The sequence below is a fragment of the Sceloporus undulatus genome, chromosome 3 (genome assembly GCF_019175285.1).
Source record: "Sceloporus undulatus isolate JIND9_A2432 ecotype Alabama chromosome 3, SceUnd_v1.1, whole genome shotgun sequence".
In the NCBI taxonomy this organism is placed as follows: Eukaryota; Metazoa; Chordata; class Lepidosauria; order Squamata; family Phrynosomatidae; genus Sceloporus; species Sceloporus undulatus.
In genome coordinates this window covers 226,922,811-226,948,999 of record NC_056524.1, presented here as the reverse complement: position 1 = coordinate 226,948,999, position 26,189 = coordinate 226,922,811, and the positions used below count along the sequence as shown (strand labels likewise).

Genomic DNA, 26,189 nt, shown 5'->3' with positions numbered 1-26,189 from the left:
TAATAATAATAATAATAATAATAATAATAATAATAATAATAATAATAATAATAATATTTATATCCCGCCTCTTCCGATTGAGGAGCGAAGCGGGTAACAACAAAGAAAATACAATATACAACAATAAAAACAAGCCCCACAAAACCCCAACCCAACCCTCCCTCCCAACTATAAAATTAAACAGTAAAAAAAAAGTTTTAAAAGTACATAACAATACATCAAAGTTAAAAACAAATTACAAGTAAGAAAAATAATAAAAGGGGGATTCAATTTGTTCTGGACATTATCAATCGGGGAAGGCCTGCTGGAAGAGAAAGGTTTTTGTCGCCTTTTTAAAAGCCTCGAAGGAGGATAACTGGCGAATCTCTTCTAGCAGGTCATTCCAAATTTTTGGAGCGGTGACAGAAAAGGACCTCTAGGAGGTCACCGCCAGTCTGGTCTTTCTAGATTGTAAGAGGTTTTTCCCGGAGGATCGGAGTGTGCGGGAAGGATTGTATAGGAGGAGGCGTTCCTTCAAGAAGACTGGACCTAGGCCATGTTTTAAGGTAGAGTGGCTCAAAAGTGGCAGGTATGTCATTATTAATTTTTCATATTGACATGGACTTTTTATATATAAAAAACAGTAATACAACACAGAATACAAAGAGGAAGAAGAATATCACTACCAACTAGAGCAGTTAACAATGTGATTGCTGTGAAGACAACAACAAAATAATAATACGATTTATTTATATTCTGCCTTTTCCTTGCGGAATCAAGGCAGATTACAAGTAAGGCAAATTACAAATGAAGGCAACAGGAAAAATACAAAACTACACACGTACAGCCTGTTACAGCACAACATAAATTACATAATAATAATAAAAATACAGTACATAATAATAATCAAAGCATAATGTAACATAACATAATAATCTAAACAACAATCCCCAATTCTCCCCGGCAACAAAAACAATAATCAGTTAATAAATATCAATTATATATCTGAATAATAATACTACTCTGGGCCTGCGCAGCCAGTGTCCTGGGGGCAGTGGAGCCGGTATTAAAGTCCTCTGCTGCTCTCCTCCTCTCCAGTAATGAATGAAACGTATAAAAATTTTTAAATGTGTGTGCGTGCGTGCGTGTGTGTGTACGTGCGTGTGCGTGTGTGTGTGTGTGTGTGTATCTGGGCAAGCGGAAAAATATGTAAAAAACCCAAAAGTGAACACACAGAAATGTTATAAATCTGGGCATTTCTGACTGGTAGTTCCTCAGGGGTCCAACTACAGCCTTTGTACAGTAGTCCTGATCCTTGATGCCTAAACATTCAGACAAGGAGCTCAAGCCCCAGCCCCAGGCACTCCCCATTCCAGGGTCTATGAATAAAATCATTGGCTTCATTCAGGTTTGCCTGAGGCGGATGGAATGTGCTCTGTTTGCTGCATCTTCTCCATTCTGATTATTGTTGTCTTGCTGGGAGCAGCTCAAAAAATAGCAGCTCATATGGTGATGCCTCAAAAATGGAAATGCTGACACAATTTAACTTTGGGTTGCTGCTTCGAGAAGTTGCTCTCATGGAAGTACTGACAGAAATTCAAGAAATGAACTACATGATGACTCCTTTATTATGGATTGGTTTCCATGTTAAAATAATAGAAAGAAAGGTGCTGTAGATACCTCTGGTTCTCATGTCAGTCTTTGGAATGACATCTTACCTTGAAGGCTAGAAAAAGAAAAGTGTATGAATTTATTACAGTTTCATTAAGGAATGTTAACTGACAGTCTGTAAATTTCATTTTGTTCTGTTCAATAAAAAAAGAGGAAAGAAATGGAAAAAAGAAGGAGGGATCGGAAAAGATGAAGAGGATAAGTAGGAAGAATGCTGAAGAGGAGGACAGAAGGGAGAAGTGGGGAAGACAAAAGAAGAAAGGCAAAGCACAAGCAGAAGAAAGATGGAAGTGATGGAGGCAGTATGAACTGTGAGGTGGAGTGAGGGATTAAGTTCTGAACTGCAAGAACATCTTTGAAAATGGTAGTTTTCAAAGGTGTGCTCCCAGTGACAAACAAATTGAACAAATGATTTGTTCTCTATGACATGAGATCAACAAAGAATTACATCCCCAGTAGAGGGCTGAGAATTTCATTTCATTTATTTTTGACAGTAACATGAAAATTCATAGATATTTGCACATTTTTCACAGCATAAATTGGGACTTAGAAAAAATGTGGGAAATAGCAAAACTGACTAGTTTGTTAACTTGTTCATCCACCCATCCCTAGTCAGTTTCAAACTTGGTTGTGATCCCCCTGCATTTGGCAATGTGTCTTTTGTTATAAGGGCCAGAATTTCTCTTTATATCAAAGAATTCATTCTAGAGTCTTGACTTAGCACCGATGACATCAAAAACTACCCAGAGGCTTGCTAGGTTTTCGTGCCTCTTTCCTTAATTCAAAATGTCATGAATGAGGTTCTTCTGTCTTTTGGTATTTTACAATTTGTCTCCAGAGGCTTTCCAACAAGTGTGTACATCTTATGATAAAGCTAGATTTTTTTTCCCTTCTGTTTGTTTGCAGCTGCAGGCAGGAAAAAAAAATAACATTACATCTGGAGACCTGTGATAGCAAGAAATCACTTGTATAATGAAATTTGAAGCTGACCTCAGCTCTATCTCCATTGGAAAGGAAGCTACAGAGCCATCCTGTTAACTGACAAAGTAAATACATCAAGTATTGTGTTGGATAGAGTTATTACACTCACAAGAAAGATTATATGGTTTAAAAGGCACCTGACCATGAGATATCAGGCAATTTAGCCTGCTTCCTTTACTACTGATCTGTCCATTTCACTACCAGTTATATTACATGTTAAACTATGTAAGAACTGTTTTAGAGGTCTTTATGTTTTTCTGGGTCTTTGAAAGCATCCCCAACAGTCTCATACCAAAGCTTCCACAAGCTTCCCTAAAGCTACCCATACTAACATAGACTTCTTAAACACCTGGCTATGGAAACACACATTGATAAGGTAAAGACATAGATAACAAGTAGGAATTGTGTAACTCTCCAGATGTTGTTACATTCATTAAAAGACTCTTCTGCACAATTAGATAATTGCCAAATTTGTGATTAAAATTTTTAAAAAGTAGTTGCATGCTGGCAGAAGGAGAGCAGAGAGAAAGGCAGCCTAGCCCACCGTGGAAAAGAATTTCACAGCCTGTAAGCAGCCACTAGGAAGGTCCTCTCCCATGTCCTCACCTGGTAGGCCTGTGACAATGGTGGGCCTGGAAGAAAGCCTTCCTACAAGGATTTTAAGATTTAACTAGGTTCATATGTGGAGATATGGTCTCTCTGATAGTTTGCATCCAAACCCAGTAACAGAATCACCATAGCTTTCCCAAGAGTCATCAGAAAGCCATTCAGCTCTATTAGCCTCATGGACCATGTTAATTGGTCTCCCATCCCTGCAGATACTCCAAGTGCCAGTGAGTTTAAATCCTGCCAGATAGAGATCAGAACATAATGATGGAATGATTGGAATGATAGAAAGTTTCTCCACATCTATGATATCAAGAATAATCAACACTAAGGTATTAAAAGAACTGACAGAAGTAATCTCAGAACCACTGGTAATAATCTTTGGTAATTCCTGGAGAACAGGAGAAATCCCTGCAGACTGGAGGAAAGCAAATGTCCCCTTCTTCAAAAAGAGAAAAATAGAGAATCCAAACATTTACCACTCAGTCAACCTGACAGCAGTACCAGGAAAGATTCTAGAGCAGTTAATTAAATGGAGGGCTTACCTAGACTTGTTAAAACAAAAACAAAAACCCCAAACTCACTTCAAAGCTGCTGCTGCTTATCTCCATGATGCACAGTTGCTGCCAGGAAAATACCACCGGGTTTCCCTATTAATCTTATTTTGCTTCAGAGTAAGCAAGACTGGTAGATTACGGGAATGCTGTGTTTGTAGCATACCTTGCTTTCAGTGTGGCCCTTGACAAAGTTCTGCATGATAGTTTTACTATACACACACACACACACACGCACACACACATACTGGGCTAGACAATGCTACTGTTAGGTGGACTTGCAACTGGTTGACTAGCTGAACCCAAAACATGCTCATGAATGGCTGTTCTTCATCATGGAGAGAAGTGACTAGTTGGCTGCCACAGGATCTTGGGCTCAGTGCTACTCAACATCTTTATAAATGACCTGAATGATGGAACAGAGGGCATGTTTACCAAATTTGCATATAAAACCAAATTAGGAAGGTAGCTAATACCACAGATGAGTGGATCAAAGTTGTAAATGACTTTAATAGATTGGATCACTGAGCAAAACTAAGGGGTTGTCCACATGGGAAACAACCCCTTAAAGGTATAAGTATAGAGCCTTTGCCCAGGAGTAAAACACCCTTGCAAAACTGGATTGTTCAGACATCCCCCATGTGCTCCTTACCTTGCCAGCCATCAATCCAGCTAAGAAGCATCCTAGTCACTGCATCTGATGTGGAAACAAGGTGCCTGGCCACATGGTTGCAGCCAGGTGCCCTATCTCAACTTGACATGGGGCAACTGGGAGGCTTCTCAGTTGGCTTGATGGCTGGCAAGGTAAAGAGCAGCGCACTGGCCCTGGGTCCCAATTTGGCATGGGGGCAGGTGTGTGAACACCCACTCATCCCTGCATCAACCCAGGAATAAAACTGAACCAGAGTTAGAGATTCTTGTCCAAACACACAAATAAACAAAAAACAAGGTTTTTTTTCCTTGTTTTTAAACAACTCTTTGCCATTCTGGTATATTTCAAAGTTGTGTTCTCATAAATGCTGTCTTCCTGGCTTTTATCTTTTACAAAGGTTATTGCAAAATCATTTTCTTCTGACTTCTAGCCTCAGCAATCAATTTATTGTCGGTGTTCTGTCCTCTTGAACTTTGGTAATGAAAAGTAAAGTTCTGCTTATGTTATCTTGCTTGACCCTTAGACTTTATTATCTTGGAAACCATAACATTCACACAAATAAATATAAAGGGACAGAATCACAGGATGCTCTCTTTTGCAGATCCCCTTCAGAGTTCTTTATCCGAGGCATCCTTGGATTTAACCTCCTAACTGCAATGCCTGCTGATTACAATGGAACATGGGAAATGGAATCCAATGAAAACTTTGAAGGTTATATGGTTGCTTTAGGTAAATATAAAAAATAGATTTAATTCAGTATTAGACGTTGTCTTTAAAATATAATGGTCTAATCTAAACAATCTTAATTAAAAGTGAACTTAGGCAATACAATGTATTATACCAACTAGAAAGTAGATTTGGAATGCAGTCTAGTCTTTGACTTTTTAAAAAAGAGAGCGAAAGAAAGAAAAACTTGACAGCTCCATTCAAATGGTTTTTCTTGTTTTTGTTGTCCTTGTTCTTTATCTGGAAAAGCAGAGAGACCATTCAACAAGTAAGCAAATGTCAACAGCTGAAAGACAACACTGACCAAAATACAGGGACAGCTGGTGGCTTCCATGTCAGTGCAGCAAAAAAAAAAAAAAAGTTTCAGGTTTCAGTCTATTGTTAAATTTATTTGGAGATAGATTCAGCACTTTGGATAGTTACTTTAAATGCAGTTGATTCACCCCTCTATTGATGTGGAAGCCACTAGCTGCCACTTCCAAAATAATTTTCCAATTAATTGGAAAATTCACTAAGAGAGAATTTTATATGAAAAGATATATTACTCCCAGTTTGGCAAAAGACTGCAAAAGCACATAACCTCTGGAAAATTAAGACAACTTCTCTGGCCACAAACCCCAGAGTGACCACTTCTGAAACAGGAAACTGACGCTAAAGGTTACAGAGGTACCACAATCAATCTCATGAGTACATCTTTATTTTATTTGGTACATATAGTTGTATCCCATCCTATACTACTGTATCTCAAGAAGACATGCAGATAGAATAAGTTTAAAACAATTTTGAACAAATTAACATTTAGAACAGCAGAGTGTAATGTAAACAACTTGAAAGAATATTAAACAATTTATCAACAAAAGCAAATCTTGTCTCTTAACATATATTGAGACAAGAACAGAAGAGTATATGTACATGAGCTGAGGGAAGAGATTCTTAACATTATGGACACATACACACACACAGAGGGCCATGCAATGAGGTGAATATGGAATAAACAGCATGCTTTAACTTGGATCTTACATGTTTGTACTACTTCCCAAAATTCTGTCACATTGTCCTTGCAATGACCCAGGAGCCATAACACCTTGTCCTCAGCTGGTGTGTTTGCTCATAAAAGCTGGTCTGGTTGTAAATGGCTATGGTTGGCAGTCAGATTAAAAAAAACAACATAAAACATAAAAGCACTGCCAAATTGCAATGCTGACAAAGTCATATAGGGCTAGCATGTTTTAATTCACTTTCTTACTTATTTAATCACATCCTACATTTATATACCACCTTTCTGCCAACACACAGCAGTTTACATAATGGCTTGCAATTTAAGATCCACAAATAAACTAGAAAAGAAGAGGAAACAGAAACATTCTGCAGTGTTTGTCATGTTATTGTTGGCACTGAACAGATGTTTGGTATAGTTTGCTCAATCAAATATGTGGAGATGCAAGACTGAATTTGGACTTGTTTCCCCACTTATTCTCATTAAGGGAAACCTGGATTCCTATTTCCTACACCTACAAATAGTTATCAAAACCAAAAGTAACAAGCATGGTGGACTTGGGAATGCTTTGTTTTACAGGTTTACCTTGTATACACACAGGTATCTGTTGTATATATCTTCTCTGAACTGGGACCAGTACATATGTACAGTAGGATATAAATTTTTACTTATTGAATTCTTGAATTTGGGAACAAATAATTTCAAAGGTTTTCTCCTTGTTGGGTAAGATTAGGAGAAATTTTGAGCAATTTCAATAATTTTTCACATTTTGTGAAAAAAATGTTTGTACAGAAAGTGTATTTCCTTTGCAAAACACTATTTGTGCACAGAAAAAAGAAAAATATACTGCAAAGTAATTTGCAAGCAAGAAAATCAGTCACAAAAAGTCTTGGAATATAAAACAAATCTCATGGCAGTTTACCATTTTACTGACAGGGCAGTTTTGGAATATCCTTTTTCATTCAGGATAAGAAAACTGGCAAAGTATTCTTTGCATCCCTAGTATACAGTATGTGCTGTGATCAAAATATTATGCCATATTTTTGGGGTTTACATGTTCACTCACAAACATTTTGTGTTGTGTTCTCACTTGCACATATGTCTGCAGCCACTATGTTTTACTTTCCATTGGTTTACAAATCTAAGAATTATTTGTGTGGTTTGTATGACATTTTTATCAATTGCACTTCATAAAGACAAAATTGGAAGGATGGGTTCCTCACATTAAATTAACAGCAAATACCATTTTAGAAGGGTAACAGTATTATGTTTTTTCAGTTTAACTGGTAGCTCAGGATTACTATAATAAATTCCACCATAGAAAAGTGGTTTTATCCTTACATGACAATGCCAAAACTAGACTATTCATATCAAAAAAGCTAAAGGATGATTTAACAAGCTGAGGCTTTTTTATAGGGCAATTCTATACATTTCTATTCAGAGGTTAGCCCTGAGTAAGTTCAATAAGACTCAGAGAAGATATGCATGTACCAATTTTCACTGCACATTTCTTGACAAAATGTGTAAGATATAATGTTTTCCAATGTACTGCAGTACCTATTCACAATCCACAGCAGCTACTACTACAGAGGGAAATGGAAAAGACAAGAACATGGCAATGATAGAGTACTTTGTTCTCAAGTTTCTGGCTGACTGAGATATAAAGGCATCCTGAATTCAAGGATGTGTTCACAGCCATCTTGGCATTTACTTGTTCCAGCTGATGAATTTGTCTGGTCCACCACGGATACCTCTGTAATGAAATATGTCAAGGAAGAAAGCAGGCCAATATTCTCTCTTCTTCATTTGACATTCTGCATGTCACCAATTTCCCCAAACATTTCTTATTCTTTTCATAAGACAAACACTAGAAAAGATGATATACTCAGAGCAAAAATTATGGATTTTGATATGACCCATGGATAAGTCGAGGGTAAAATTTAGGGCCATGTAACAAAGGATGTAAAGGATGAAGCAAAGGAAAACGATACCAAAGAACTTACAGAATTACAGGAGGCATAACAATTTGTGCTCATATTAAAAGCTGGATTGATGAGAGGATAGAGGGAAGTCAGTGCTTCCAGGACAGGTTATTCTCTTACTTTTCACCAGGGGATGTTTCCTTTTCATGTGCATATATATCTATATCTATATCTATATAGATATGATTTAAAGTACTCACATTGACCCATGGATAAGTTGACTCAGGTTTTTGGGGTCACTTTTTTGACTAAGATTTCTAGACTTATACATGAATATATACAGTAGATAATGCAGGAAAACTTTAATTTTAAAATCCTGCATTTTACGTAGCTCTATTTATGAATACCACTAGTAGCTTGGAAGCAATTTTTGCACAGCAAGATCAGAAGCAACAATGCTGTGGCTGCATGAGGATAGTCCCTGTTCCTGCCCACTTGATTTTTGCTTTTTCTTCCCACCTAAGTAGTTCTAGCATTCATGTATGTATCCTGGCTGTCTTCCTGGGCTGAATCTTACGTGAATTACTGCCCATAAGAACAGCAAAAGGTGGTGAGGTTGCTGCCTCTGCTCTGTATTCCTGCTGCTAGTCAATCACTTGGAGAGGGCAATGAACAGGTAGAAACACAAAGCGATAGGAAGAGGAGCAAAGGCCAGGGTGCATTTGTAGAAGTTAGTGAGCTCCCTGCTGTGATAAGAGTCTTTGGAGTTGTCTTATTAATACAGAAGACAGGGCAGAACTGTGTTTGGCAAATCACCGCAATCCTAGAACTTTATCACACAAGGCTTTTAAGCCACCATAAAAGTTTGATAACAGCACCTTTGGCGATACCTATCACAAACAACATCTTCCTCTCATCACTGCCTTGTCCTGGAAGCATGGTTAGTCCACACCTTTCAATTAACAGGAAAAAAACTGTCAATAAGATCCCAATAGTACTGTCTTATCACTAGCCCTCAGGTGCAATATCATCCTGTAGCAGTTCCAGGATTATGTACTCACATGGTGGCAGTGTCTCCTCCTCCCCTTGTCCCCTTTCCCCTTCACTGTTCCAAAACAACTTTCTCCCCTACTTTTATTCATGTATTTGTTTGTTTCTTGTCAAACCAAATTCACATATCTCCAGCATTGCATTAAAAACACAAACACAAGTGTGTGCACACACAAATGAAAGGCATAGTGGGTAGGACATAGGGCAGGGAAGTAAGATTGAGGATGAGGATAAAAAAGAGTGTGTGGACAGCAACAGCCCAGTCACACTAATGAAGGGACATGCACTGGGGAGTGCTCCCAAACGGGTATGTATTCACTTCCCTTCATTGTCACGATTACAGCTAGAATGGAGATAGTGGAATAAACTGCTTAGAAATAAACAAGAGAAAATGGGTCAATGTGAAGGAGGGGAGTGAAAGAGAAGAGAGATTAGTGACAGTTGGGAATGGGGCAGAAGACCATCAATAAAGAGTTGTTTGTGGAACACTTTAATTTCATTCTTGCAGAAAAAAGAGCAGGCCAAGGTCAGGGGGATTTGGGGCCCTATTGTTTCTCATGTGGCTTAAAATGAATGCAGTTTGCTTGTATTATCTGTAAAGAGATGCAGAGCCTTATTTTCAGCATCCTCATTTGATTGATGAAATTACTGACAAATCTCTACCCATTATTTTCTTCTATAAAAAAAATAGTTTGAGATGACATTTGGCTACGTGGGTTTCTTTTTATGTGTATCTCTCAAAAATAATTTCTTACAGCCAAATTTTATGAGATATAGGCCCCACAGTGTTCCTGGATAATTATTTCCAAATATGTGCAAATGGGATTACATCCCTGTTTATGGATTATATTTAATTCCTGCCTTTTCTCAAATGAACCTGATGTGGTATGCATGATCTTCTCTCCCCATTTTTACTCTCAATACAATTCTTGAGAGGATAAGAGACAGTTACTAGCCCACGGTCACCCAGTGAACCTCAAAGCCTTCCTACTGTTAGCGCAACATACTGATTGCTCTACTAAACTGGTTCTTGGGCTAAAATCCTGTTAAAAATGGCAAGTGCATGCTATTTGAACAAAGTGGTCATTGCACTGCATAGACAGCCCTTTCTGGAGCATACTTTTTCAAATACTGTTTGTGGTATTCCAGGAGGTAGGAGAATCCTCTAAGCCCCCCCCCCCCCCAAATGTAACTTCTTTGCTCTATGACCTTTAGATAAATATTAACACAAATTTAGTTTGGGTGCCTTCTTTGCATTAATATATCTTGGTCCATTCTACAGGCATAGATTTTGCTACCCGTAAAATTGCAAACCACCTGAAACAAACAAAAGAAATTATTCAAGAGGGAAACAACTTCAAGACAAAGACACTGAGTACTTTCCGGAACTATGAAGTGAATTATACTGTAGGAGAGGAATTTGAAGAGCACACCAAGGGGCTTGACAACCGACTGGTAAAGGTAGAAACCTATGATTTGTTTTCCATTTACACAGCAGTCAGCATCAGCATCTGATATTCAAGAAAACAGGTTGAAAGCAAATTAATAATGTTAAAGAAATGTTTATTTATAAAGAAGCAGTGATTTGCATTTCAAAATTTGGATGCAATCTGTGGGCATGTGTGCTTTTTGCAACTATTTATTTTAAATGTAAATCATGACAGTTTTTCAGGGTTGTGACAACAAGACAGAATGAGACAGAATGACTTTTTTATCAGCTTTCAACTCTTCATGGTTCCTGATGCTTACATATCAGCAGTTCATCCCATACTACCCCACAAACTAAAGCAGACACAATCAATTGCTGCACTATCAATGCTTCTGGGCTACTGTGTACAGTCATTCCACTACAGTGACAACTTTTTCATTAATGCATATGGTGGCTCCCTGAAGTGCTCTGCTTCTGGTGTTCTGATTCTTTTTTCACCATGAGTGCACTCTGAATTTTCCATATCAGATATGATGCATGCCATCCAACATTTCACAGATGGAAACCAGGACACATGTGGCTAAGCAACATTAGAGTGTGGTCAAGATGGCTGTAGTATTAATAAGAGAAAATACACACACTAGAAGAATTGCAGCAGTTTGCTTTTTCCTGAGCCCACTGGATAGAGCAAGATTTTATCCTCTCCCCTACCTTCCACCCTTCCTCTCACCCTCCTAGGTTGAGTCAAACTACTTTTGCACTTTAAACTCAGCTTGTATTAATTGATGTAAACTGTGGATAAAGGGGAAATTGGGAAGGGGAGAGAGAAACTAGGACATTTTAACAGCAGCTGAAAAGGTGAAATGACAGAAGATTAACTGGAACAATCCCTGCCAAATTGGGATAGCTGGACTACATTTGGGATAAACCATACATGGGAGCTTATCACTCCACTTAAATAACGCAGTTTACCTAATCTGAATTCAAGCCCAAACTGGGAGGCAGCTGGGTCCTACTGCAAGGATTTTGCCGCCAAAGGCACCAGGCTAGTACAGCCCATCTGCAGCCTAGGTCCCAGGCAGGCTCCGGTGGCCTTATTTTGAAGCTGGGAGCTTTCCGATTTGGAAAAATAGCTATTGGAGCTCATGTGGGACCCAAGCTGCAGCAGGGCTCTCCTAGCCTGGTGGTTTCAGTGGCAAAACCCTTGCAATAGGATGCGGCTGCCTCCTGATTTAGGTATGAATTTGAATGAGGTAAACTGGGTTATTTAAGCAGAGTGATAAACTCCATGGTAAGCTGTCAGGGCATCATTGTAGGTACTGGACTTAGAAAAGTTAGGATTTGGATTACAATTTCCAGAACCCCCATTCACCCATCAAGACAACAAAGCTATGCTGGCTGTAGGATTCTAAGACTGGCTGTTCATACAAACTTTTCAAGTTCTAGTGTTGCCTTCTCTCCAAGACATCAATAAGGGACAAAGAGGGAAAGAATAAAGGAATGGATAGGATTCTTCACCTTCATCATAATAAGGCATTTGGTGTGGTGATGCTATATAAATGTAAATGCCAGTCTAAAATTAACAACTGTTTTTTTTTAAAAAAATCAGTACAATTAAACTAGATTATAAATTGACTCAAGGGCTGTACAGATTGGCAGCACCCAGCTGCCTCTTCTTGCCCTAGAAGCAGGCTGTGGCAACCACACAAAGCAAAAAGAAGCCCCCAAAAGGGGCTCCTTTTTGCACCATAAAAGGGGCCTCATAAGTACTGCAGTGTGGCATTATGACACCCTTTGTGTGCAGCGTTGTCCGGGTGCTGTGCATGAGGGATGTCATCTAGACGGGTGCGCACCATAATGGTGCCCCAGCAGAGAAAGAAATGCTTGGAGCATGTGAACGCTCAGCCCTACCACAGCCCTATCGCGCACACAGGCCGGCATAAACTGCCAGTCTGTCGAGCCCCTTAGACTTTTTAGTATAGTAATGATTAACTGTTTGTGAGAGCCAGCGTGATATAGTGGTTTGAGCATTGAACTGCAACTCTGGAAACCAAGGTTCAAATCCCTATTCAGACATGAAAACTCACTAGAAGACCTTGGCCAAGTCACACTCTCTTAGCCTCCGAGAAAGGCAAAGGCAAATCCCCTCTGAACAGATCTTTCCAAGGAAATCCCATGATAGACTTGCCTTAAGGTCACCATAAGTTGGAAATGACTTGAAGACACACAAACCATGTGTTAACCTTTTCTATCAACTTTCTTATCTTTGAGCAAAATAAAATAAAGACAAGAGCTAGATGGCTCCAGGTTATCTGACTCTCACCACTCTAGCATCTAACAATAACATCTCAGTGGCATTGCTGTGGGGTTTTGTAAACAGATCTCATCAGACAAAAACCAGCTCCATTCTCCCTGCTGTGTAATGCTGTCTAAAGTGATTTCTGACAGATTCCTGAGCAGAGATTTTCAGGCTTCAGAAAGCTAGAGACATCCTGAATTTGTTGTTCTTGTTGTAGGCCTTCAAATCACTATTTAAGATGACCCTAAGGTGAATGCATCACAGGTTTTTTTGGCAAGTTTCTTTAGAGGGGGGTTGTCATTGCCATCCACTGAAGCTGAGTGAACATGACTTGCCCAAGGTCACCCAGTGAAATTATCTGTCAAAGCTGGGATTTGAACCCTAGTCTCCAGAGTCTTAGTACAACACTGAACCTTTTACACTATGCTGACTCTGAAGCTATTCCTTAAGAGAACTGGAGAGCTAGCTGAATGTTGGCACAGCTGCAACACCATTCACTGAGGACGGGGAGAAAAAAAGCAGAGCTTTGTAACATTATTATACAGGGACAGTGGAGGGGATGATTTTTTTTTTCCTGGGCGCTTTGACAACAATACAAAACAGGCTGCTCTTGTTATATCGAGACACAATGGTACTCTTGCTATCTTGAACTCTGGCCACTGAGTAATTTCTAGAACAGCATATTCAAAGATGGGAAAGAGTAGCAGGTTAAAACAGCTAATCAACTGAACAATATCCCAGCAAACTGGAGTGGCAGGTCATATGCTTAATGCAAATACTTAGAAAATTTGGAGAAGGCAAGCATCAGCTTAGGAAAGGTATGTATACCCCCCTTTCCTCTCAAACAGGAAAGAATACCTCTCAAATTCAATGTAACAATGTATCTAAGCCAAAGCAAGTGCTGAAATCAGTACAACAGTGCTGTGATAATGAGATAAATCATCTGTATAATGAACCATAGAATCAGATGATCAAATACTTCTGAAGTGAACATTCTTTGAAGTAGGAGCATGACTCACCAAACCATAAAAATCAAGAAAAAGACCCGGGGGATTGGGTTGATGTTCAGACTTAGTTAAAGTACAAATATTTTAAAATCCATAATGTAGTTTACATCCATGGGTATAGATCAATCTTGTCCAATTCTCTTTCAAAGACTTTTTATTAATATTATTTAAGTTGTTTCTGTTAACAAATAAATATCTGGACAGTTGAGTTTTGTTTTTGTTTTTTAACCAATTCAGGCTTTGCTATCCTTGCAGCTGTAAAAATGTAACCTTTTCTATCATAATTTTCTTGTAAGAACCAGAGATAATGGAGGAACTAGAGAAGGCTTTAATGTATGGGACAAGGGGAGACTAAGCTTTCCCATTATCAACTTAAAGAAAAGCTTATTCTTCTGGTTGTTCTGTCTGCTTGACAGGGAGATTTTGCATTACCATTCTCTGGATGGCTCATTGCACTGCACTGTATTGATACGTTCTATAGGAGACACTGGACAAATCTATAACAGCATTTTTATTTTACTGGCTTCTGACATGTACTGAGTGTAAGGAAAACCCTTCACACTGGCTACAAGATCTCATTTCCCATGTATCAGTTTTTACAATACGTACATTTCTGCATTGGACTGAGTGTTATTCCTGATTTTAATCAGTGTAAAACAGAATGAAAAGAGATCTAATGTAAGCTGTGGCCATATGGCTCCCTGTAACATCTACAGAACAAAATGGTAAACATTACAGTTGTCTAATTATCTTTTTTGCAAGAAAGATGGAGAAAAATTTGCTACTCATAGTCAACATCTCCCCTATCATCTATGACCTTTCTATACCCTGACATCACAGTACGTTGCTTACACCTCTGTCAAAGCCATCCTTTATCAGTGCTATCTAGCAACAAAACTGTCTCTTCCCTGAACTTTCTGCAACCTCAATTTTCTCCTCCTATCTCACTGCTGTTATCTGACAGAGAAAAGAAAAGGCATCCTATTTCTCTTATAATTCTACCCCATTTCTTATCGGCATGATTTCTATCCAACATTCCCACACCAGCACACTGCTATTTTTGCAGGAATAGCAGGAATTAATTATATTTAAGAGAGCCATTCTGCACCTCTGCACTTTTTCAATGCAGACATGTGGGAAGTTGCTAGACAGCCGTAGGCTGTGCAGAGGTTATGTTTTCTCTCACTCACGGTTGTAGTGAAAAGAGCTAACAAAAAAGAGAGAGAAAGAACATTCAAAGCATTCAAAGCACCATTCAAAGAAGCCCTCAGGTATACATCACCACTATTATATCCATGCAAAGTTCCTCTTCTTTTTCTGAACTGCACTGCTTTGTTGCTGAAACTACACCACTACTGATAGCAGAATGGGATTGCTGCTATCATAGACTGCCCTACAACTGACAGCAGTATGGGATTCATGTGGCCAAATGTTCTTAGAATGCAAGTCCCAGCACTCCTAGCTAGTACAATGAGAAGTGAGGAATATGAGGACTTGCAGCCCAAGAACATGGGGGGGGGGACTACATGATTCTCCCTCAGGCCTAAATCCAATCAATAGGAATTTACATTTGTCTTGATTTACCAGATTCCCATTGATTCAGTAGTCTACTTTAGTTGGGATTAACAACTGGATTTAGGTTGTTACATTTACATTACAGCCATTAGAAGATGTACTTGAAAAAGGCCACTCTATAGATGCCCTCTATTTGAATGACTATTCAAAGAGAGAGGAGAGACCTTGAAATGTAATTGTCACGGTTTCCTCCCCAAGAATTCTTAGAACAGTAATCCAGGCTAAGTACTAAAAATGATCAGTACCTAGGATTCAGGACTTGTACTCTGATTAGTGTTGGAACAACTAAAAAATAAAGTGAGAAAGAAAAGTGTGGTAAATACTAATATAAAAACTTACTTATAGGAGAATATAATGATAATTACACATAACCACAAAAGAAGAAATCTTTTTTTTATCACTGATAAACCTGACATATATTTATATAAAATGTGTGTTTAATTCATAAATACACCCAATTTTTGACGTAAATATTATGGCCAGAATTCACTAAGGCATTTATGAACATATAACCACCATAGTTACTTAGCTATATAATATCTCCCAGCCCAGCCCTCCAATCACCACTTACAAGGCAACAGCTGCAGCAAGGGACTGTGGTCTGTGAACCTACTGAGCAGGAAGCAACTGACTTGCATTTCCACCCCCTCCCATGAGCAATCTCTGCTGCAACTGGCAGAAGCAAAATCCCTGTCATAATCCCTCCTTATACCAAAAAATAACTCATAAGGGGGTTGGGGGGTTGGGACCCTCTTTATATGAGAAATCACTCATACAAGGTGGGTTGAGGCCATTAGCTACCTGCTTCCTGGTTAAGAAGCACTTCCCATTGATCACAACAGTTGCTACCCCATAAATGGGATTAGGAGACTTTCACATTCTATGTATCCGCTAAATTAGGGAATACATAGGAATCTTGAATATGAAACATTCACAAATGTGTAAATCTGGATTTGTAACAATGGGCTTCTCCCATTATTTAGGCAAAACAGCTGAGGGGTAGACTCCCCTCTCCATGTAACAAAGGAGTTTATCGCACACATGTTTGTAAACGTTCCGAGGTCTCAATGGTAACGGAACAGAACGGATTTTATCGCATAGCCTCGTTACCGAGACATTTGCAATGGGTTCCCGTTCCGTTCCGTTCGCGTAAAATGTCCCCGACGATTCTCTTCCGTCCTCCCTCACCAGTAAACGTTATGAGAACGGAAAATCCTCTGTGTGCGATATCCTAGGCATTCCAATTGCATCCCCGTCCGATCCCTACAGTTATGACGGGCCATCATGATATCTTTCCTTTACCAGGTTCCCTTGCAAGATGTTTTAACGACATTCATTCCTCAAAATTATAGAACATCTAGACATGTCTCTATATGAAAAATAAAGCAGGAAACAGTTTTTGATACCAGAAAAAGATTTCAGGTAGGTATGGAGTACTTCTACCAGATCAAAAAAAATTGAACGTTTCATGCGGAAATGTGTCTCCCACATGTCATCATCCCACAAAGTCATCACCTCTTCACGCCACCAATTCTTCCTAAGAATTGGACGTAACCACCATCTCTGAGGTGATGGAAATGTGGATAGCCATTCTAGGAGATCTGTGGGGTGCATCCTCTACATCCATGAGCTCAGCAAGGGCATCTCTGAGAGCAACTTTTTAAAAAAAAACAAGCGGTACATAAGTGTCCTCCTTCTTCTCCGTTCCTGCTCCATTATCAGGTAACGGGAGATGGTATGGAGAAGGACCAAAACATGAGAATCCATCTTAGGATAGAACACACATGGAACGAGAATGCCCCAAGCTCCCTTTGAAAACCGCATGCAATTTTCTTTGTAAACTGCGCATGCGCAAAGACAGGGGATGGTCGGGGCGTCATCGGGATGGGACCTGGCTGTGCGGTGATATCCGTTCACAGCGAGGCCCAAAAACGACAAAGGTCATTTTCTCCGTTAGCGGTGTGCGATAGTAATCGTTCTTTTCGCATTCACATAACGCTAAGAAGACTTAATGCGATAGCGTTTGTCATCAGCCCATTTCCTGATCTGTCCACCTTGTCAACAGGAACAGAATGGGAAAACTGTGAGTGCGATAAGGTTCAAAGAGTTAAGGAGGTGATGGTATTAAGTTGTAGTTATTGGGGTTAGCATCATGAACTTGTCACAGGGCAGCTAAGATAGATGGCTTCTGGAGATCCCATCCAGCACATGCAGAATGAGGAGAGGACTACAAGATCTTGACAAGAGAGCTTATTGTATGAACTTTAAAACTGGCTCAAGCCTCCTGGGTTGCAGCCAGGCTGCGGGATGGAGGTGGGGATGATCGCATGATAAATTGCCACCTAATTGCCAGCTGCCATTAGCCAGGGTCCCAGCTGTGCTCCGCTAGCACTTTTTAGAAGCCAGAAAGCTTCTCACTTTCAAAAAGTGCTGATGGGTGCGACTGGGATCCAGCTTTGACCTGGGCTGATGACAGCCAGTGATTAGACAGCGATTTAGCATGTGACAAACCTGCTTCCATCCTGCATTCCGGCTGCAGCCCAGGACACTTGAGCCAGTTTTATAATTCATGCAATAAGCTCCAAGGTTACACATTCCTAACTCCCTTAGTGAATTCTGGTCAACAATTTAAATAGGAATACAATACATTTCACCACAATGGGGAAGACCATTACAACTGGCCTGTGCATCTGCTCAGTTTGCAGTGCAGCTGACTTAGTCTGCTATCTAACTTCAAAGCCACTGCTCTCCCTTCTGAGTTAAATGGGATTTGAATTAGACAGTCCTTCAACAAGAGGACCCCTCTACATAGAAATGTTCTTCCCTGTAACATATCAGTATGCAAGGGGATCTTGTAGCACCTTTGAGACTGTGTAAAGACATTGTAGCATAAGCTTTTGTAGAGCTAGTCTGCTTCTTCAGATCTCAAAGGTGCTACAAGATCCCTTTCCATACTGATATTCCAGATTAATATGGCTATGTCTCTGAATTCTATCCACTGTAATATAGTGCATCAATCAATGTCACACTGAGCATCTAACACAACAGTGTACTTGTCTTGCTACCTAATTATGGTGCATTGTGTTGTATATCTATTCAAGTCAAAGTTATTAGTCCAAAATTTGCAAGCATTCATATATATTAGCATATTAAACAAGTATTAAACAAAACATATAGTAAATGAATTTTGTTAAATCTATACTTGGTGATATATAGGTGGCCAACTCAAGGAATGACATCTCAGTCATATACACCAACTGTAGCCCTTTGTCATTATTTGATCATTGTATGGTTGAGCCTTCCCTTCCCAAATCTTTCATCATAAACCTTTTGTTCTATAATAATAAATAAAAATTGTATTTCTATCCTGCTTTTTGCCAAGCAATCAAAGCGGCATACAACAGGCTAAAATACATCCATATATACATAATACCCCCCTTAAAACAAGATTAAACAATGTAAGATTAAAAACTACACATTAAAACCAACTAAGCTAAATAAAAATCATCATGGGCAGAGTTTACTGAATGGGAAGTCTTATTTGTGGCTGAGCATTTTATTCCGGGAAGTCAAAATATAAAATCATGAGTAAAGTTGTTCACATATGAAAAAGTTGTTCGTATATAGAAAAAATGCATACCGTGTGTGTGTGTGTGTGTGTGTGTGTGTGTGGGTTAGGACAGTTAATGTACTACATCAGAGTGGGAATTATGTAGCCCTCAGTTAGCATTCTCACCATTGGCTATGCTGGTTTAAAGCTACTAAGAATTGAATTCTAACACCATCTGAGAGGCTGCATCATTGCTTTTTGAAGTGATCCATGATTTTCCTGTTATACGCTTTTGTTGTTGTCTTCTTTTGAAAGAACAGAATAATGCAAATTTGTCTGTATATATTAAGTGTCATTTGTGTCAAATGAAATAGCTTGGAATTGGAAACATAAAACACTTTAAATAAGGCTATTGATTTTCCACTTAAATTTGGGGGCGTTTGTAGAGGTAGCTATACGGGATAGTATTGTTACAGTATTTTTCCCCATGGCCTGCCACTGTGTCATCTTGTTTCCAGTTTGGTTTGATTTGTTTTCAGTCCTTAAAATTTATAGAATGTTATTGAATTTTATCATTTGATCCTTGCAGACACTAGTGAGCTGGGATGGTGATAAACTAGTCTGTGTCCAGAAAGGTGAAAAGAAAAATAGAGGATGGAAACATTGGATTGAAGGAGACAAACTGCATCTGGTAAGAGCTGAAATAATTGATTCAGCATGTATGCCAATGGTTACACTGCAGTTAGGTTCTATTACTTTCCCAAGGAGTATTAATACTCATTCAGCTTTTGTGGTTCTATGAAAAGGCATTTTGAGACTGGTTCAGTACCTCCTGAATCTGTCCAGGGATCTTGTAGCATCTTTGGGCTTTATCACATTTTAAAAAGAAAGATAAAAGGCAGCAAAACAGAAGCAACTTCTGTCTTACCTTCCTGCATGATATCATAGTACTTCTGTTCTCTCTTCAGAGGAAGCCAATCATAAATGTATGGCTTTTGCCAAAAAAAAATTTCCAGCAGGACAAAAGCCATGCATTTATAATCATCTCCCTCAACAGTAGAATGAAAGTGCTTCATAGACATGTAGGAAGATAAGCCAGAAGCTGTTTCTGTTTTGCTGCCTTTAATCTTTCTTCTGAAATAAGACAAACTGTGTAGAAGAGGATATTCCAGACTAATATGGCTATGGTCCAAAGCACACTGCAGTAATAATCCAGGACAAGACTTCTTTAACTGCCCTGGCTCAATGCTAGGGAATCCTGGGAATCATAGTTTATTGTGGAATCAGAACTCTGACAGGGAGGGCTAAATGTCTCACAAAACTACAGTTCCCAAATTCCCTAGCATTGAGCCAGGGCAGTTAAAGCAGTCTCAAACTGGATTATTTGTGCAGAGTGTTTTGGACCATAGTCTCTGAATTCCTTCCTGTTCATTATTCTTTGTTTTTCATCCTCCACTTGTCTATGTGTTGATCCATAGTACTGTATGAATATGGGAAACATCAAGATTTGTTTATTGGCCCATCCATGCTACCCTGAGCTATTTGGATGAAGGATGGCTTACAAATATTTATTTTAGATGTAAGGGCATTTCTAGACCACCTTTTGGTCTGGAGAATGGTTCCAAAAGCAGGTTACAATAATATTTAAAGAACAGAGAAGCTACTATGACATATTTGTTTTTTTGTTTTTTTGTTTATCTGTTTGTTTATTTAATTTATATCCCTCCTTTCTCCCGTATGGGACTCAAAGCAGCTTAATATGGTAGAATGGGTTAAAAATGATATACCACAGGATTTGTAAGGAGAAGATGCCAGATTCAATTCACACAATATGCTAGTTAGGTATGGGAGGGGGAAAAAATCCTACCTGAAACTTTGAAGAGTTGCTGCCAGCCAGTGTTAACAATACTATACTAAAAGAAGGAAGAGTCTGCTTTAGTACTAAGCATGTTATTAAGATCCAGAAGGAGTGAAGCCATTAAAAATTCAACACATAAATTTTAAAAATGCAAATAAAGTATATTTTTACCACCTCCGAAGAGGGTGCAAATCAAACTTGGTGGTGGTGGTGTGTGTGTGTGTCTTGTCTTGTCTCGTTTTTTGCATAACTGGAGTCCTGTCACAGACAATAATAATAATAATAATAATAATAATAATAATAATAATAATAATAATTTTTTATTTATATACCGCCCTGTGGCAAACCAATCCGGGCGGTTTACAACATTAAAATAACATACAGCATAAAAACAATATATTTCCCTCCCCCCTTAAAAAGTTATTAAACTGCATATCTAATTTAAAACCACAATAACTAGCTCATTCATTCATCACCACTGACCTCCAAGCTCTTGATTGTTTTGAACACTTTTCCGAAATCATGACATTTCAGTAATTAGTTTGTTTCCATTCAGCAACCCACACCAGTAACTGTAGTTGAAAATGAAAATTATAGCAACAGTTGACAAGAATATCTATTGCAGGAGACACGTGGTGCTGTAATAGGATTTAAATACGGGGGGAAAAATACTGCACAAAACCCAAAAAGAATCTGCTCCTTCTGGGTGCCCAGTTCAGGATAATTGCAGTAGCCCAAATTGGGACTAGGCACATATGGTTGCCACAGTTCTGACACAAATGGTGCCGCCGTGGTCCCACCACAATCCTTTTGGCTGATCTGCTTCAAGCCATAGACTATAGATTTTCATGCCAGCACTTACCTTGGAGTAAGCACTGATAAACTCTGGTAAAACATTTAGGAAGCATGTGTGCGTGAAAGCCTGACACGCTTCCTAAACATCAGGGAACCATTTGGGGAGCAGTCATTTCCCATTAACGGAAACTTTGCATTAATGGGAAATGACTGCTCCCTAAATGATTCAGTGACAATGGAGGTGAGGGGATGATTCCCTGACGTTTAGGAAGCACATCAGGCTTTCACATACACATGCTTCCTAAATGTTTTACCAGCATTTTACCAGTGCTTACCCCATGGTAGGTGCTGGTATGAAAATCTTCAAAGCTGCAAAAATATTCCTTCAAAAATATTTCCACTGAAAAGGTGCTCTCTCTTGTAGCAACATATTTGAGGTCACTAGGCAGGATACCTAAAGAACGGCATAGACTGGGACCTAAAGATCCAGATAAATAAATATAGAAGACCACAGCCTGGTCCCAAACTGTTGAGCAGGGCTTCACTAGGGGTGCTATCACCAGTGTGGTGACTCATGGTATCACCCTCCCATTGATCTCTTCCCATACAACACCATACACAATCTTTAGTAATGCTTTTTGTACTAATGATACTCATAGGCGGGTTACACACCACCATTAAAATACGCGCAGAGTGCGTACTAGGGTTAGGGAGGTGCGGTGCTTCCACACCTCCTTAATCCTAATACGCACTCTGCGCGTAAAAAATGACGGCGGCCGTTCCAGACGGCCGCCGCCATGAGGACGTCATGGCCGCGCTGCCTCTATACAGGGCGGCGTGGACGTGATGTCCTCGCTCCGCGCCAGGGCGCCTAGTGCGCCCTTAGCGCGGACCAGAAAGGAGCTCCGTTTCGGAGCTCTTTCCTGGTTTGCGGCGCCGCTTTGCGTTGCTGGGCGCAGCCTTCAGACGGCTGCACCCAGCAAAGCAAGGGAGAAAGGGACCAAGCGGCCCCTTTCTCCTTCTCCCCGCCGCCGCGGGGTGTCCTTGGGGCTTGAAGCCCCAAGGACACCCCTTTTCAGGCTGTGGGGAAGCAGCGTTTTGCTGCTTCCCCGCAGCCTGAAAAGCGGCGGATCGGGACCTCAGCAGCTGCCGTTCTGGCAGCTGAGGCCCCGATACACCAGGGAAAGGGGCGGGTACAGACCGACCCAAATGGGCGGTCTGTAACCCGCCATAAATAATAATTCCTATATATCACTTAATGTAGTGGCAATGGTTATGATACAGACAACTAGCAAAATTATGATTATACACAAAATTGTGATTATACACAATATCATACACACAGCCTAAATGTATTTGCATGTACATTGTTTCATGTGGCTAAAGTGAAAAATTGGTAAGATGTGATGTTTTAAAGATAATTTTAAAAGAATTAAAAAATATTTTTTTAAAAAAATTTAAAAACCTGAGGCCTCTTCTTTTTCCTCCCATTGAGCCTCATCCCACTCACACCATCTATAGGGAGTAGATAGGACGAGCTATTGGGGCTTGTACCTCCTTAGTCCTGGGCCAATTGCAGTTATGTTCTTCTATTTATTTTTAAGCCAGATGTTGCTTGAAGTTTCAGACATTTTAATAAGTAGTCTGAGGATTAATAGTATTCTCTGTAGTCTGACATCCAAGTACTAACTAGGTCCACCTTCTAAAACTAGAGGAGATTGGCTGTGTTCAAGACTGGTATGGTGGCACTACTGTGTACTGCAGGACTTAAGGTGTTTGAGGGTTTTAAAATTAAATTAAAAGCCTAGTGGCAGGACTATAGGACTAATTATATAATTTGTGATGTTTTGACTTTTATCCTTGTCATAGGCCTCTAAAATAGATCTTTATTCCCAATTTACAGATGAAAAAACACTATTGACTTCCTTCCTCATATTAAGTTAATCACAAAAATATATTTTTTGCAAAATCCTCTTAGAATATGCCACTGCTGTTTTGTAATCCTATCTCTGTTATTGTTGTTGCAAACGAAAGTCTGCATAATCCACATCCATACAAAACTGATTATTTGCCAACATTGTGGCTCCAGGAGTAAGGGATTAATTTTGCATGTTTACAGTAACAAAGTAAACATGTCCATCTATACTTTGGCCCTAAAGTTTTTGTGACATGCTTTCACTTATACTACATGCACACACTTACACACAAGTATAAAGCTGTATAAAAACCATGTTGGGTTGATGCCATCCCTGCAGAAACCATTATCTTCTGTTCTGTGGCAGACAATTTCTTTTATTACAAACCACATTCAAAATTTGCCCATAACCTCATTGACTAGATTTGTAACAGATGGTATAACCTTCAAAGTTAAGATCCACATTCTGCAAACACTGGGTAGAAAAACCAAAGTGCTACACTTACCTCCTGTTATCTTTAAAGCTTTTCCTTCTCCCCTTTTGCAATTTCCTTGTTGCTTCAGTGAGTTTAATAAATTACAGTATGTGGTTAATAATAGACTATGCAATGCCCCGCCGTTACAGAGCAATTTCCATGCATTTTTCATTTTTATCCTTTTTAAAACTTGATTCAAATGTCAAAATCTAATTACTGCATCCTGTAGTGCTTGCTGGCTGATTGGTTACGTAAAATATGCTGCTCTTTTCCTGTTAATAGCCCACCTTCACTGTTAATGCAACAGCTGAGCTGTTTAATCTTTGGGTTTTGGAGGGAGGTAGTGAATATAAGAAATACAAGTGTAAACTGTTTGGACTTACCAATGGTTTTAATGTTACAGGAGCTGACATGTGAAGACCAGGTGTGCCATCAAATCTTCAAGAAAAAATAAATGGATTGTGATCTGATACCCCTGTGCAATGTATATTACATGGTTTGCTATCCTATAAAATAAAATAAAATAAAATAAAACCTAACCTTGATATTGCCAGAGAACTTTTGCTCTGTGAAGTAAGGGGAAATGTTTAATATAACATCATACACTAACTTTAAAAAAAAATGTTTTCTGACCAATGGAAATCTTGGTCATCTAATTTGTTCTTTTCTCTTTCTCAAACACTGGTGTTTTGTTTTTTTTCAACTACCAAAGAAAGGTCCTCCAGCAGCAATGCAAAAATAAATAAACACAGTTAATCTTGACAATGGCACATCATTCTAATACACTTTGATTATGTCTGAAGGCACAATTAGTATGCACTGTATTCACCCACAAACACAGCTCACACATTTAGTTCTGAGTTATCAAGTCCCTATCAAGTGCCAGAACTGTGTGGTTTGAAAAGGCCCTGAATTACTCTGTGAGTCTAAGAACTTTACTACATGTCCCTCAGTGTCACTTCAGTCTCATCACAATAATGTTATTAATAGAGAATGAAAACATAACAGTTTGGGAGCATTTATTACCACACTGCTCTTTCATAGCATGATGGGATCTTTTGGTGCCATCAGTGGTCCCATGTAGAATCTTTCTCATTCCTCCTTAACTCCACTTCCTGTCCTATATCCTACCCAGCATGTCTTTCACTTCTTGTATTTTGTATTTGTAACACAATTTTGGAGTCTTAGTAAAAGAAGAATAAGGGAAAGTAGGAGAAAGAAAGTAAGTGTGGGGAGGAAGAAAACAAGCTGCTTAGGATCAGTGGGGTGGAGAGGGAAAGGAAGAGGCTGACACATGACTGTCCAGTATTGGGACTACCACAGACTGTCTTATTGCACCTATGGAGTAATGGGGTGGCAGCATGATTGGCCACTTATTGAAGAGTTTTCCCATCAATGAAAAGATGTCTACGAACACTTCACAGGCACAACAGCAGCAAATTGGAGGTGATGTCATGCCAAAGCCACCATTCTCTTCCTAGAATTTAATACTCATGTGTGATAAAGTCCTAAATCAGGGATGGGCAGTTTCTGAAAGTCCAAGGCCCATTTATGCCTTTTTGTCTGCTTTTATCCCTTCATGGGCTGCAGTAAGTAACATTCTTTTTTTTTTTTTTTTTTTTTTTGCTGGGGGGGGGGTGGAGACACATCAAAGGAAATAGTATCTCAGAAACTACATAGAGGTACAATTTATCATTTCAGTATTACTACTACTATCTTGTACCTTTTTTCAGGCCAGAAAAAGCCTATTTTTAGAACAGAAAAGGATCAAGTGTTCACTGTCCACCATTTTCAGTGGTCACCTCCATCCAACATTTCACAGATGAAAATAGGGATGCATGGCCAAGTAACATCTGAGTGGGGTCAAAATGGTAAAGGGAATTAATGAGATATGACACATAAATTAGAAGAGGGTGCAGCAGTGCTTTTGCCAGGTCCTACCAGGACGGTCAAGATTTCCCCCATCTCCTCTCCCATCACTAAGTTGAGTGCTTTTGCACTTTGAACTCAGTTTGCACCAAATGAAGTAAACTGAGGGAAAGTGGGAGGAGAAGAGAGAAACTGGGATATTTTTAAAGCAGTTGAAAAGTGGGGTGACAGAGAATAAATTGGGACTGTACCTGCCAGATTAGCAGGCTTCTGGGGTG

At 39.3% G+C, this 26,189-nt stretch overlaps 1 protein-coding gene and 1 long non-coding RNA gene across 2 annotated transcripts; one reads left to right on the top strand and one right to left on the bottom strand.

The window, feature by feature from the left end:
- Window positions 1-403: 403 nt before the first annotated feature.
- Window positions 404-24,150, bottom strand: LOC121927267. Its single transcript, XR_006103162.1, has 3 exons — window positions 24,073-24,150; window positions 21,031-21,114; window positions 404-1,705 (listed from the first exon to the last, which is right to left on the bottom strand). It is a non-coding gene; the product is annotated as an uncharacterized LOC121927267 (long non-coding RNA).
- Window positions 5,015-24,576, top strand: RBP2 (retinol binding protein 2). The gene is made up of 4 exons (XM_042460975.1): window positions 5,015-5,172; window positions 10,421-10,599; window positions 19,588-19,689; window positions 24,446-24,576. Exons 1-4 carry the CDS (start codon window positions 5,100-5,102, stop codon window positions 24,494-24,496), a joined length of 405 nt encoding a protein of 134 aa, XP_042316909.1. The 5' UTR covers window positions 5,015-5,099; the 3' UTR covers window positions 24,497-24,576.
- Window positions 24,577-26,189: the final 1,613 nt, after the last annotated feature.